The sequence below is a fragment of the Uranotaenia lowii genome, chromosome 3, assembly GCF_029784155.1.
Source record: "Uranotaenia lowii strain MFRU-FL chromosome 3, ASM2978415v1, whole genome shotgun sequence".
Lineage (NCBI taxonomy): Eukaryota > Metazoa > Arthropoda > Insecta > Diptera > Culicidae > Uranotaenia > Uranotaenia lowii.
The window spans coordinates 263,373,760-263,389,124 of record NC_073693.1 but is presented as its reverse complement, the minus strand read 5'-3'; the positions used below and the strand labels follow the sequence as shown (position 1 = coordinate 263,389,124).

Below are 15,365 nucleotides of genomic sequence, written 5' to 3'. Positions count from 1 at the left end.
CTCATGGGGCCAAGCCTATAGAGTAGCACTGGCGAGATTCAGTGGCCCAAGGTCGCCGTCCGAAAAGTGTTCGGAAAAACTGAGAAAGTTCGTTGCACATCTTTTCCCGCAGCATGGCCCGACGCAGTGGCCACTTACCTCGTACGACGCGGGTGCCTACGCCATCGAGCCAGTAACGAACGAGGAATTCGTGGTTATCGCTAAGAAACATGCGGTAAATAAGCCTCCTGGTCCGGACGGAATCCCAAATGCAGTGCTGGAGGTGGTGGTACAGAACATTCCGGATGCTTTCAGAGTGGTGCTACGAAAGTGTCTCGACAAGGAATCTCTTCGCAATTCGTGGAAAACGGCAGAGTTGATGCTACAACCGAAACCTGGGAAATCCTCAGGGCATCTATTATCATACAGACCTATTTGTCTGCCGGACACCCTTAGTAAGCTACTGTAGAGGATAATATTTAACAGACTTATTATCTACACAGAAGGCGAAAGTGGACTGTCGGACAGACAGTTCGGTTTTCGGAAAGAGAGATCTTCGGTGGACGCCATCCGAATGGTGGCACAGTACGCGAAGCGCGCATATAAAAAGAAGCGGACAGGTGTTCGTCATTGCGCCATTGTGACGATCGACGTTAAGAATGCCTTCAACAATACCAGCTGAGAAGCTATTGCCAAAGTGCTTCACAGGATACGTGTTCCTAATACCCTCTGCAGGATAATAGGAAGCTTCTTCGAAAATCGAGTCCTGATGTACGAAACCGAAACTGGGTTACGATCTAATGCCCTAACAGCGGGTGTTCCACAAGGTTCCATACTCTGACCTGTGCTTTGGAATGCCATGTATAATGAGGTGTTAACGCTGAAACTACCAGCAGGCGTGCAGATAGTCGGATTTGCTGACGATATCGTGCTCATGATTACCGGCGAAACAATCGAGGAGGTAGAAGACCTTGCAACGGTGTCCGTAGAAAGGGTTGGCATCTGGATGGAGGGAGTTAAGCTTCAGATAGCTCACCATAAAACTGAAGTTCTGCTCGTGACCAATAAAAGAGTTGTGCCGCACATGGAGATTACTGTTGGAGGGCACACGACATCTTCGAAACAGCAGCTGAAATACCTTGGAGTAATGGTCGACCATCGCTTAAGTTTTGGTGCGCATGTCAAATACTGTTGCGAAAGTGCATCGAAAGTCATAGATTCATTGGCCTGGATTATGCCGAACTGCCATGGTCCAAAGAGTAGCAAGAGACGTCTCCTTGCGAGCGTAGCACTGTCGAAACTACGATACGGAGGAGCGGCCTGGAGCTCCGCGATAGAGGTAGAGCGCAACAGATCCAAATTACGGAGCACACATCGGTTGATAGCCATGCGAGTTTCCTGTGCGTACAGGACCATATCAGCAGATGCAGCTTTTGTCATCGCGGGCATGGTTCCCATCGACATAACTCTGGCGGAGGATATGGAATGTTACAAAGCAAGAGCTGTTAGAGGAGTGCGTAATATTCAACGAGCAGCGTCAATGCTCAAGTGGCAGGAGCAATGGGACCAGGCTTCGGACGAATCCTGAGGCGCGACTCAAAAGAGGCAGAGCAGTACCACTCATAGAGGAGGAACTCCCAAACTCCTGGCAGTCGGAAATAACTCTTTCTCGCTTCTCCTAACGCCAGAATCTCTAAGAGCGCCAGTCACTCTTTGCTCTCCCAGAGGCTCTGCGTTCCTCCCAAAGAGGCCTCCCCGGGAGGAATTACTTTGCGTGTGACGATTCAGAACTGCGTTCGAGTTAGGTACATATTTGATTGCTTCAAGTAGCTCACAGCTGCTGGCTGGCAGATGGGGTGGCTGTGCGGCGATGTAAGCACAACAAGTTTAAGACTATTTTTAACTTTGACAACGTTTACAATATTACTCTAATTTACATTCAATGATCATGTAAAACGTTTTTCGTATTTTAAGTTTTCAGATAACATGTATTACAAAGAATTCAGCCGGTGTTAAAAGAAGTACCGTCAACTGGGCCATCAAGCACACTTTTCACCATGAATGGCTTCTAAAAACTTAACGTACACATAATTATTATTGATAGGACATCAAATTAACTTAGTCAGAAAAATTATTGGTTTCCCCAGTTATTTTTGAATTCACAAAAATATGCGATTATCACCCTACTAAAAAAGGGACAAGATGCAACAAACTTTGTTGTTAATGAAAAAACAAATGGAAACGTCGAATATTTATAGCTCTCGATATAATTGTGATGTCATAACGTATAAAGCACTAATTTTAGTAAGTTTCGATTTTGCTCAAATTTGTTCTGTCAAAAATGATTTGAAAAAAAATCATAAAGGCGCTGCATACATTTAGGGGTAAAAAAATACTGCAAAAATCAATTAGCTTAAACCATAAAAGTTCATGTTATGATAGATGAAATTTTGAAATTAAAAGCATAAGGGTGCTGCATACATTAAGGGGTAAAAAATACTACCAAAATCAACTAACTTAAATCATAAAAGTTATGATAGATGAAATATTGAAATTAACAAACGCGTGATGCAAAACAATCATATTCAAGTATATGAAATCGAGATTTAAATTTGATGAATTTTAGCCCAGACTGGTAACTGAATTATTTATATTTTTTTATTTATTTAAAAATATTTGCATCAGAGTTGTTATAGGGTAATAAAAGCAGTATAAAGTTTGTATGTGATATCGTTTAGCCAATCCGCCAAACTTGGTAAAATGTTTTACGACATCGAAAAATGTGAAAAATTGTACATCTATTGCTAAATTTTTAAAATTGAGAAAATGAGAATCTAAATTTTAAAAATCTATCTCGCGATGTTAAAAACTGAGTAATTATCATTATCATTAAATGATAATTTAATTACATAAAATAAATTAATTCAAATAAAAATTGAATAAGTGTGGTGGTATACAAAAGTAGCATCTAACCCTGCTCTTGCATGATACCCCGTTTGACGGTTATTGAAGAAATACTAGCTACCCGAACAAAATATCTCAAATTTCTTGCTAACTTGAGGCTCGTTGCGCGATTTTTTCTTATGCTATCGTACTTAAACTTTTCATGTAAACTTCACACAGCAATCTGCTTATTTTGGCCGCTCTTCTCAACAAACTTATCAGCCGGGACACGTTCTATTCACTGCTATTCGTATTAAATCATTCCCAAATGACACCGCCGGCGTAAACCAAAACAAACGAACAAGGGCCAGCCAGATACCAAGCACATAACGTTTGCTTTATAAGCGTGCTCCTAGGGAGCTACTCCCGTAGAGCGCTCGTTTCCCTTTTCAGAGCAGAGCGAGAGGCAACAAGAACTCCCTGGGAGCATTGCATCATTGAGGCAAATGGTAACTCCTTCTCATTCCATCTTGCCGCCTAAAGAGTGGGAGCAGATTTGAGCTCCGTGGGTGTTTGCTCTCAAATGAATCCGAAGCCTGAATGGGACGCATCGAACAACGCAAGATGGACGCATAGGCTAATCCCGAGACTTTCAGACTGGGTAAATCGGAAGTATGGAGAGGTCAACTTCTACCTGACGCAGTTCCTTTCGGGTCATTGGTGCTTTAAGCAATACCTTCATCGGTTTAAGCTTATCAGCTCGCCTTATTGCCCGGAATGCGTAGAGACGGAGGAATCGGCAGAACATGCTATCTTTGTCTGCCCCAGGTTCAATTCAAGGCGTCAACAACTTCAAAATTTAAACGCTGAAAACATAGTAAGTGAAATGTGTCGCGACGAACAGTCATGGCGTGCTATAGTCGACGAAATCTCGCAAATCATGCGCGATCTGATAAGGATTAGGAAAGATGATGAACGGAGAGAGCGAGATAGTCAACCAAATTTGACAAGCTAATGAAAGGTCTTGGGCCTCGTATGACACTTCAATTCAAAAGCAACGCGATCTTAGGGCGCGGTATAACCCTAATCTGGACTCATACGTGTGGTGGGACTTAAAAGGTCTCACGTACTCAGCTACGATCTTTCCTGCAGCAAAAGGAAGCGGAGATACCATTCGGGGTGGTCGTGTCGGGATTCTAGCTTGGTAGTTTCTCAATCGGCCATGCCTTGGTGGTTAGAAATCCTGCGGAAGTGGTTGCTGTGACGGGCGCGAGTTACTTTGAAAGCGTTACCTAACCGACACACGTTTCGAGGTCCCCGGGATAGTGGATGCTGTGACGGGCGTGAGTTATTATGAAAGCGTTACCTAACCGGCACACGTTTCGGGGTCTTCCGTACCAGTCTGAAGTTGACGATAGAGGAAAAGGAGAAGGAGGAAGAAGGATAAAGCAGAACGATGATCAAGGAGAAATTGAGGAAAAATTGAGAAAGAGGAAAAGGGTGAGATGTATAAGCAGTGTTGAAATATATCAGTAGTACCCATTAAAAACGAAACAAAAAAATTTTCGGTAAAAAAAAATTTACACGACTACTACTTTTTTCTTTTCTCAATACATCTACTTTCATTTGTCAGAAGTTTATTGTCTTGTTTGTTTTTTCTATTTTCTTCATTGATTTCATTATCAATGAACGTGCACCGAAAGAGTTTACCTTTCGCTTTCGTATTGGCCTTTCTCTTTCTTAATGTTCATCTAAACTTTTCTCAGTTCATCCAAGAGGTCAGTGAAAATTTCAAATCAGGTTTTCAGTCTGTCACCAACTTCTTTGAAATTTTCAGTACGTTTGATGGGCAGTCAAAAAAAGGGATTGCAAAGTCAAATTTAATTTAAATATTTCGTTTTCATATAAGAAGAAAGTCAATCTGGGAAGCCAGTCAGCTCAGCAAAAAGCCTAAACAGCGAACTGTTCCTATTTAATTATAGTTCAGGTAAGTTAATTGTTGGGAGGACACCCCTACACAACCTTATCACCATCATCATTATCAGTGGGCTCATCGTCTGACACATTCTGTCAGAGCGACTGACGTCTACTACCCAAGAACACCAATTGTGCAAGTCACTCTAATTTACCACTCTTATCAAGAACCACACCGTTTATTCTCTTTTAGTTTTTACAATCGTGTAATAAAGTTTTAATATGTTAGTTGTATAAATCATCGGCCTATTTATTACAACAAAGTGGCGACGAGTTGGTTCAGTACCGATTTCGCGAATAACAGTTGTCCGTCGCGTTAAAATCGGCTTTTTGATCGACACAATCACCGCGTGTGAGAAGTTGAGGTTACCATCATGCCGGATCCAGCTGTAAATCAAGCAGTAGGGGGACTCGCACAGAAACCATCATCCAACCAGATGCTGATGCAGATCCTTCAACAGCAACAACAGCTTATGGCACAGCTTACTCAGCAGGTCTCAGCTACCCAGCAGGCCATTCACAAGCTGTCGAGGGACGAAACGGTTTTGGACTCCCTTTCCAACAACCTTACCGAATTCGTCTATGATCCGGAGCAAGGCAGTACTTTCGACTCCTGGTATGCACGTTATGCAGATTTGTTCGACAAGGATGCCGAAAAACTGGACGACGCTGCGAAAGTCCGGTTACTGATGAGGAAGCTGAATCCACAAGCACATGAGCGGTTCACCAGTTTTATACTTCCGAAGCTGTCCAAGGAGTTATCGTTTAGTGAAACAATTGGGAAGTTAAAAACGATCTTCGGATCCCCAGTGTCCGCGTTTCATCGCCGTTATCTGTGCTTGCAGACGATAAAAGACGATTCCGATGATCTAGTGTCCTATTCGTGCAAAGTCAATAAAGCGTGTGTGGACTTCAAGTTGAAAGATATGTCAGAGGAACAGTTCAAGTGCCTCATTTTCGTGAGTGGTCTCAAGTCAGCACGAGACTCGGACATTCGTATGAGGTTGATAACAAAGTTGAACGAAACTAAGGACGTTTCTCTGGAACAAGTGGTGGAAGATTGCAAGAATTTACTGAACTTGAAACAAGACAACAGTCTTGTTGAGAAACAGCAATCATTCAGTGCAGTGAATGCCATTCATAAAGAGCGGCATCCCAAACCAAATCATAAACATTGGGCGGGAAAGTCAGTAAATTCTACCAATCTACCAAAAACTCCGTGTTGGGCGTGCGGTGCTATGCACTTTTCTGTGGACTGTACATACCGTGAACATCAGTGTCGTGAGTGTAAAAAGAAAGGCCATAAGGAAGGATATTGCGCCTGTTTTACGTCTGGCGGTAGCAGCAGCAGTAACAAGAAGAAAAAGAAGAAGAGTAGCAGAGAAGTGAAGATAGTGTCCGTGAACAATATCACTCAGAGCAGGAAGTACTCCGAAATCGAAATCAACCAGGTTCCGGTACGATTGCAGATCGATTCAGCGTCGGACATCACTATCATTTCTGACCAGTGTTGGCGAAAAATCGGTGAACCACAAGGAACAATTCCTTCCTGCAACGCCAAATCTGCATCTGGGGGATCACTTCATTTGGCCCGAGAGTTTTGGTGTGATGTGAAGATCGGTAGCAAAACAAAACGTGGATTGTGTCGTGTTGCTCCACCAGACCTGAAGCTTAACATCTTAGGCTCTGACTGGATCGAGCTCTTCGGATTATGGGACGTTCCCATCAGCTCATTCTGCAACAAAATCAACAACCAATCGCCTCATCCGGATTCATCCCTGCAAGCTAAGTTCCCGAAAGTATTTTCGTCGGAAATGGGTCTCTGTTCAAAGACCAAGATTCGCCTAACACTCAAGGGTGAACCGAAACCAGTTTACCGGCCCAAGCGTCCGGTGGCCTACAGCGTGCAAGGTGCAGTAGAAGATGAGCTTCAGCGGTTGCAGAATTTGGGCATTCTCGAATCAGTGGACCATTCAGATTGGGCAGCACCCATCGTCGTGGTTCGGAAACCGAACGGGAGAGTCCGCATTTGCGCTGACTTTTCGACTGGCCTCAATGAGGCGTTGGAGTCAAACCAGTGTCCACTTCCCCTACCAGAAGACATCTTTACAAAGATGGCAGGATGTAAGGTCTTCAGTCATATTGACCTATCCGATGCCTATCTCCAAGTGGAAGTGGACCCCCGAGATCAACATCTGCTGACAGTCAACACCCACAAGGGCTTATTTCGCTACACTCGCCTCACACCCGGCATCAAATCAGCTCCGGGTGCATTCCAGCAGATCATGGATGCAGTTCTGAGTGGCATCGGTAGAGCCTGTGGTTATTTGGATGACGTGCTGGTGGGTGGTCACACGAAGGAGGAGCATGACCGCAATTTGCATCAAGTGCTTCAGCGTCTGGAGGAGTATGGTTTTACGATTCGGATGGAGAAGTGCAAATTCCACATGCAGCAAGTGGAATACTTGGGCCAGGTTTTAGATGGTGAAGGAATAAGACCCGATCCGGAAAAGACTTCAGCCATTTCCACCATGCCACCACCTCGGGACGTCTCGTCATTGCGGTCGTATTTAGGAGCTGTAAACTACTACGCAAAGTACATTCCCGAAATGCGTAAGCTCCGGTACCCGATGGACCAGCTTTTGAAAACTGGTGCCAAATGGAACTGGTCAGAAGCGTGTCAGCGATCGTTCCATCGGTTCTGTGAAATCCTGCAGTCACCATTGGCGCTTACTCACTACAATCCAAAAATGGAAATCATAGTATCAGCAGACGCGTCAAACTACGGAATCGGCGCGCGAATTGCCCACAAGTTGCCTGATGGGTCAGTGAAACCGGTATCCTATGCGTCACGAAGCTTGACGCCAGCCGAGGCGAACTACAGCCAGATTGAGAAGGAGGGTCTGGCGCTAATATTTGCAGTAACTCGGTTCCATAGGATGATTTTTGGTCGGAATTTCGTTTTGGAGACGGATCACAAGCCGTTGCTGGCGATTTTCGGGTCTAAGACTGGCATCCCGGTTTATACAGCAAACAGGCTTCAGCGGTGGGCGTTAACTCTACTACTGTATGACTTCAGCATCAAATATGTCAACACAAATAGTTTTGGTTATGCTGACATTTTGTCGAGACTGATTAACACCCACGTCCGCCCCAACGAGGAGTACGTCATCGCATCGATTGAGCTAGAAGACACCATGCAAGACATCGTCAAGCAGTCTGTCGTGGGTCTTCCGGTCACTTTCAAGATGATCCAAGCCGGAACACAGTCGGATGCGATTTTGAAGCAGGTTAAGCAGTTCGTCGATACAGTTTGGCCAACCGATCGGTCGAAATTCAGCGACTCCCAGCTGCAGCAGTTCCATCAACGCCGGGACAGTCTATCAATAGTGTCCGATTGTCTCGTCTACGGAGAGCGATTGGTCATTCCTGCAAAATTTCGAGATCGGATTCTGCGTGTTCTACACAAGGGCCACCCAGGAGTGGAGAGAATGCGGTCCATAGCACGTAGCTACGTCTATTGGCCCGGAATCGACGAGCAAATCAGCCAGCGTGTTCGAGCGTGTGTGGAATGTTCGAGAGCCGCCAAGACCAACACAAAAACTAATTTGGAATCTTGGCCTGTACCAGAAAAACCATGGCAACGACTACACGCCGATTATGCTGGGCCAGTCGACGGCAATTACTACCTGATTGTTGTTGACGCTTTCAGCAAATGGCCAGAAGTCATCTCCACCAAGCGCATCACAGCATCTGCAACGGTGGCCATGTTCCGCGAGATCTTCGCCAGAAACGGGATGCCCGAAACTTTGGTTACCGACAATGGCACACAGTTCGCGAGCGAGGAATTTGAAACGTTCTGCAGCAACCAAGGAATCCTTCACCTTAGAACACCGCCGTACCATCCGCAGTCGAACGGTCTCGCAGAGAGATTTGTCGACACATTCAAGCGAGGACTTCGGAAAATAACGACGGGGGGAGAGCCTCTCCGCGAAGCAATCGACACTTTCCTTTTGTGCTACCGCTCCACTCCTTGTCGTTGCGCACCTGATGGGAAGTCTCCAGCAGAGCTGTTATTGGGCAGACGATTACGAACAGCATTGGACCTACTGAAACCACCAACCTCGTTCTATAAGCAACCCGAATCGAAGCAGGAAATCCAGTTCAATCGAAAGCATGGCACGAAAGCGTTGAACTACGATGTCAAGGATCTGGTTTGGACTAAAGTACACCGAAACAACACCTGGTCCTGGGAGCCTGGTCAAATCCTTGAACGTATAGGCCGGGTTATCTACAATGTATGGTTATCAGAAAAGCGAAATCTTGTGAGGTCCCATACAAACCAACTGAGGAAGCGGTACGAGTCCGAACAACCAACATCACCAGTACAACAGCAGTCGACGCAAATTCCGCTAAGCATCCTATTGGATTCGTGTGGTCTTAGTCAGCCATCAGCCACACCAGCCGAACAAGCGACAGGTGGGCCATCGCAGTTACCGTTACTCAACCAGCTAATACCTACCGAGGTCCCTCGCCGAGCGCCTTCCAAGCCCCCAAGAGCTACTACTCAGCAACAATCGAGCCAGCTTCGCCAATCTTCTAGAGTAAGAAGAACACCCGTGAGGTATGAGCCGTATCATCTCTTCTAAGAGGGGGAGGTGTTGGGAGGACACCCCTACACAACCTTATCACCATCATCATTATCAGTGGGCTCATCGTCTGACACATTCTGTCAGAGCGACTGACGTCTACTACCCAAGAACACCAATTGTGCAAGTCACTCTAATTTACCACTCTTATCAAGAACCACACCGTTTATTCTCTTTTAGTTTTTACAATCGTGTAATAAAGTTTTTTTTTTTTTTTTTGTAGCGGCCCACCACACTCCCCCACACCAAAAGGCTCAATTGAGCCCCCTGGTAATGGACGCTACTGTTCTCAGCATGTCTGGCAGCAATGAATAATAAAAGTTAACGCGAGCAAATTTTAATCATGCTGAGAACACAAAATTGTTTAATGTCGTGCGAGGAAATGTATTATTTAACTAAATTGACAACAATATGAATCTCAATGGAAAATAATTTCCTTTGAAGAGATTCATTATACTATATTTACTATTACACTAATTATATTTACTAATTTTATCAAGTTATGTTCAATAATTTAATAAGATAAAAATACAAACTACAATTTTTTAAAGAATAATAATATTAGAAATTAACGCTACAAATATGCAAAAGGTAAGCAAAACAAAGACTGGTTGATGATCGACTGTTTTAATGGTTCAATTTTTCTTTCAAAAGCTGTATCACTTTGGTTTTGAACATGGAACGATTGGTTATGTTTTTAATATCAGTTGGTAAGGTGTTGTATTTAGTAGGTCCAATAAACGAAATTCTTTTTTGCCCTAATGATGTTGTGGATCGGCTTCGTTGCAAGAAATCTGACTGGCGAGTGTTATGAGTTCGCAACCCCGTAGTAAAATGGAGGTTTTGAATATTTTCAGTTGAGTGTAGATTATCATAGATATATATAACAGTTTGCAAATCACAGAGTTCAGATATTGGAAGAACGTTATGCGTTCTTAAAGAGTATAGCTGAAAGGTAGGGAATAACAAAGGGAGTTTTAAGATGTTTTTCAAGCATCTATTCTGGAGCGTTTGAAGTTTCTGTAAGTGAGACAAAGAAGCTCTTCCCCATATCATAACAAGGTAGTTCAAATGAGAGTGAATAAACGCAAAATAAAATTTAAAGAGAACATGTTGGGGAACAAAATTTCTCAGTTTCCAAAGAACACCGCAAAGAGGAGTAATTTTTTTTTCCAGGTGTTCAATTTGACGATTCCATGAAAGAGTTTCATCTAAGTAAATTCCTAAGTATTTGAAACAACTAACTCTCTCAATCGTATTACCATTCATAGCTGGGTCATTAGTACGAGGCAGTTTTTTATGTGAAGAACGAAACAACATGTATTTGGTTTTTGTATAATTAAGTGAAAGTAGGTTTGAATTGAAATATTTTGAAAGCAGTTTTAGGTCGTCTTCAATGTGCTGAATTATAATATCAGGTGAAGTTTCTGAATAAAAAATTGCTGTATCATCGGCAAATAAACGTGCTGTGCCTTTAAGTTGAAGGTTACATAAATCATTTACATATAAGAGGAAAAGTAATGGCCCGATATTACTCCCTTGTGGTACACCGATATCAATATTTCTTAATTCGCTTCTTGTATTTTCAATAGCCACAAACTGCTTGCGATCTTCTAGGTAGCTACGAAGGATATTATTTGCTGTTCCTCTTATCCCGTATTTATGCAATTTGGACAATAATATGTCATGATTTAGAGTGTCGAAAGCTTTTTTGATATGTTAGTTGTATAAATCATCGGCCTATTTATTACAACATTAATGTACTATTTTTCTTATGATTGACAGACAATCTTCAATAAATTAACTATTTTAGAGCCATTATGAGGACTTTGGAAGAGGCACTGATTATGGCGGTAGTGCAGTTTCCAGAGTTAAGCACCAGCAACAACAATCGAATGAAAAAAAAATTAAGATTTGTAAAAGCAGTTAAAACCAGTAGCTGTGAAAGCGATGTTGAAGATTATTTGAAATTATATGTGCAAACCATAATTGTCTGCGTGTTTTGTTGATTGCTAATATCGCTACTAATGGGCAGTTAATTGCAGGATGTCGATTCAGATTTACCGGCCATCGTTTATTCAGAGTAATGTTCTAGTTTCGACCAAGTTCTAGTTTCGACCAAGTTCTAGTTTCGTCCAAGTTATATCATATTTTAATCATAATTTTTCTCGCTACATACATGAAGCGAATCATAAAATCCAAATCATTCAAGACCACAATAATTTACATATAAAATTCGGATCCCAGATTTTTTCCAAATCCGGGCCGGGCAAATCCGGGCTATCCAAAAACCTGCAAAATTCAAGAATCTTTCCTTCGAAACCAAGAAAAAAAACACTTGTAACTTTATTTTACCTTAACAAATCAATAGATTTTAAATTGTATCTGCTACCCGTTTTCCAAAAATTCGTAAACGTTTATTTTGAAAAAAAAAATAATAAAAAGACTTTGGTTTTGAGTTTTCTATTGATTTGTTTTTTAAATTTCAAATACATTCCGGCCAAATCTGTGCATTTTTTAACAAATTTTGGGTATCCGGGCCAGCCGGGTCTTTTGAATATTTTATATTCGGATAAAACCAGGTGTTCTGGCAAGCTTATCAAATAGTGTGTTACAGATCTTCAACCGGTTATCAAGTTGCTTCTCATCGCATAATTGTTCAACCAATTGGCCGTTGTATACCCTTATCTCTATCAAAAGATTTTACTGGTGTTACTCGTACAGCTTAAAAACTCCAATAGTCATTTCAAACTTAACAACATCCCTGATCTGGAATATACGAACTAAGATTAAAAATCCTGGATGTTTAGGAAAATGTGTGGATTTAACCGTATTACTGTCACGCAGGGGTTGACACAAAAAAACAATTTTATTTTGGTTGGTTGCAGCGCTATGGGAAACTTTTTGCATTCTGTGAACAATATCAGCAGGCTGATATTTCTAGGAATTATTTTTATTTTCTTTCATTTTCACTTCGGTCACCATGAAAACGATGATCTCAAATGTTCATTTTCAGTGAAAACAGTATACGAATGAGTGTGGAGAAAACTGAAAAAAGAAATTTCGAATTTGAATAGAGTATGAATTTCATGAACGCACCTCTAGTTTGTTTATCGTAAACCGCGAAATAAAACAGGGTGACTGAGGTGTTATTTCAAAATTCGGCGTTGTCAGGTAAATGAAAACGAAATTTTTCAAGACTGTGTATAAGTGCATGAGCACAGCCTACCCCTTGATGTAGTATCATAGGGTGAAACCAAGGTGCACATCTGGCACACGAAGCCCAAGGTGGTTTTAGTGGGACGAACCCACACACCGCAGCAAACACCCGGCTGTTATGGTTTGAAGTCAAATTTCCATCTTGTAAAAAAAAAAAAAAAAAAGCGCATCGAAAGTCATAGATTCATCGGCCTGGATTATGCCGAACTGCCATGGTCCAAAGAGTAGCAAGAGACGTCTTCTTGCGAGTGTAGCACTGTCGAAACTATGTAGGATAGGTAGAGCGCAACAGATCCAAGTCACGGAGCACACATCGGCTAATAGCCATACGAGTTTCCTGTGCATACAGGACCATATCACACCCATATCATGCCCATCGACAAACTCTGGCAAGAGCTGTTAGTGGAGTGCGCAAAATTCAACGAGCAGCGTCAATTCTCAAGTGGCAGGAGCAATGGGACGCATCGAACAACGCAAGATGGACGCATATGCTAATCTCGCGACTTTCAGTCTGGGTAAAACGGAAGTATAGAGAGGTCAACTTCTACCTGACGCAGTTCCTTTCGGGTCAGGTAGAAGTCGTGGCGTGCTATAGTCGACGAAATCTCGCAAATCATGCGCGATCTAATAAGAATTAGGAAAGATGATGAACGGATAGAGCGAGATAGTCAACCAAACTTGACCAAACTTGAGCCTCGTATGACACCACAATTCAAAAGCAACGCGATCTTAGGGCGCGGTATTCAGCTACGATCTTTTCTGCAGCGAAAGGAAGCGGAGATACCATTTGGGGTGGTCATCACGGGATTCTAGCTTGGTAGTTTCGCAATCGGTCATGCCTTGGAAGTTAGAAACGCTACGGGAGTGGATACTGACGGGTGCGAATTGCTATGAAAGCGTTACCTAACCGGTACACGTCTCGGGGTCTTCCGTATCAGTCTGAAGTTGGCGAATAGGAGAAAGAAGATTAAAAAGAAGGACCAAAATTGAGAAAGAGGAAAACGAGGGTGAGATGTATAAGTGTTTCTAATTTAATGATTAATGGCATTTCGGTGAAGTATACATTCTAATAGGAAGAATTTCAAATGAAAGTAATGAAAATTATAGACGGATAGATTAGATTAGGAAGCATGAAAGGTGTTGAAAATGAGCCAAGAGCGTGCACCTTTCATGCTTCCTAATCTAATCTATCCGTCTATAATTTTCATTACTTTCATTTGAAATTCTTCCTGTTAGAATGTATACTTCACCGAAATGCCATTAATCATTAAATTAGAATCATAAACCAGCGGTGATAATCTGTTTACACAAAATCGATGTATAAGTGTATGAGCACAGCCTATCCCTTGATGTAGTATCATAGGGTGAAACCAAGGGGCACATCTGGCACCGAAGCCCAAGGTGGTTTTAGTGAGACGAACCCATTCACGGCAGCAATCACCCGGCTGTTATGGTTTGAGTCAAATTTTCATCTTGTAAAAAAAACTCTTGCCCAACAAGGCAAGCTGGCTCAACTTGAAGCTAGCCGCCTCAAGCTAGAGATATTGGGACTGAGCGAAGGCCTTTGGGATACACTGGTTAACACAAGACACAATCTGGGCAGGCCCTGCTATATTCTGACAACAGTTGGTTTGATGTTGAGCCCGCAAGCCCATGCCGCCCTGCATAAGATGGGATTCGATAAACGTATAATCGTAGCTAGATTAGAAACATCATAATGGTCCTGTGTTACCCGTCAATTGACGTTGCTTATTTGCAGGAGACAGCAGTTCAACAGTCAACTGCACAGCGTGGTTGAGAAAATTCTGAAGGGTGATATTCAAATCCACTTGAGCGACTTTAACGCAGAGAAGATCTTGATTGCATCAATGGGCATCAAGATCATGGACAAAGGAGCTAAAACGGAGAACTGTTTGTAGAACTTTGTGGCAATATCAAGCCTTCCTTATGTCCGCAACAAAAGTAGCGCAGAAATTGAATCTGATCATCACTTCGTTCTTGGTGAGATAAGACTAAGAATTGCGCGAGAAGAAAGCTAAACGTCGATGCGACATCCGCCGTTTGGAGAATCCAGAAATGATAAGGGCATACGTTGGGCAGCTTGAACAGTCGAAGAACATTGTTGTAGAGTCTCGGTAAAATGTGTGAAAGAAGAAGTGAATGGATGTCGGATGATCATTGGAGGATGGTCGACTGTCAGAGAAAGGCACAAGTCGGAATTAAGCAGGCATGTATCGGGTTAGCCAAAGCCTTCGGTACTACCTAGAAAAGGTTGTTAAATGAGCTTGCGGAAGAGTATGGGAAGGCTGGACAAATTGCCAAGCCGAAGAGGGATAAATTGCCGCCGTCAACGGAAATATCCGATCACTGTATGAGATTGAAGGCCGATTTAGTGGTGCAAGGACTAATGCTAGAATGATGATGAACGACCTAGAATTTCAAACAACTCTTCCTTTTCAAGAATCGCGGTATCCAACAGAATCCACAACCCGAGGAAGCGCCCTCGCTGGCTGGAATAAAAACGGCATCGTTGTACCATATTTTTGCTGATATCTGGAATACTTCAACATATCTGGGCGCTTGTCCGGCAATAACAAAATCACGATCGATGGCGACGAGCTGGAGATAGTCGAAGACTGGCGACCGCAGACAATGATACCA

The 15,365-nt window shown here is 42.7% G+C and overlaps 1 protein-coding gene across 1 annotated transcript; it reads left to right on the top strand.

The window, feature by feature from the left end:
- Positions 1-5,210: 5,210 nt before the first annotated feature.
- Positions 5,211-14,623, top strand: LOC129753363 (uncharacterized protein K02A2.6-like). Its single transcript, XM_055749184.1, has 2 exons — positions 5,211-9,460; positions 14,464-14,623. The coding sequence occupies exons 1-2, from the start codon at positions 5,211-5,213 to the stop codon at positions 14,621-14,623; spliced, it is 4,410 nt and encodes a 1,469-aa protein (XP_055605159.1).
- The last annotated feature ends 742 nt before the right edge of the window (positions 14,624-15,365 follow it).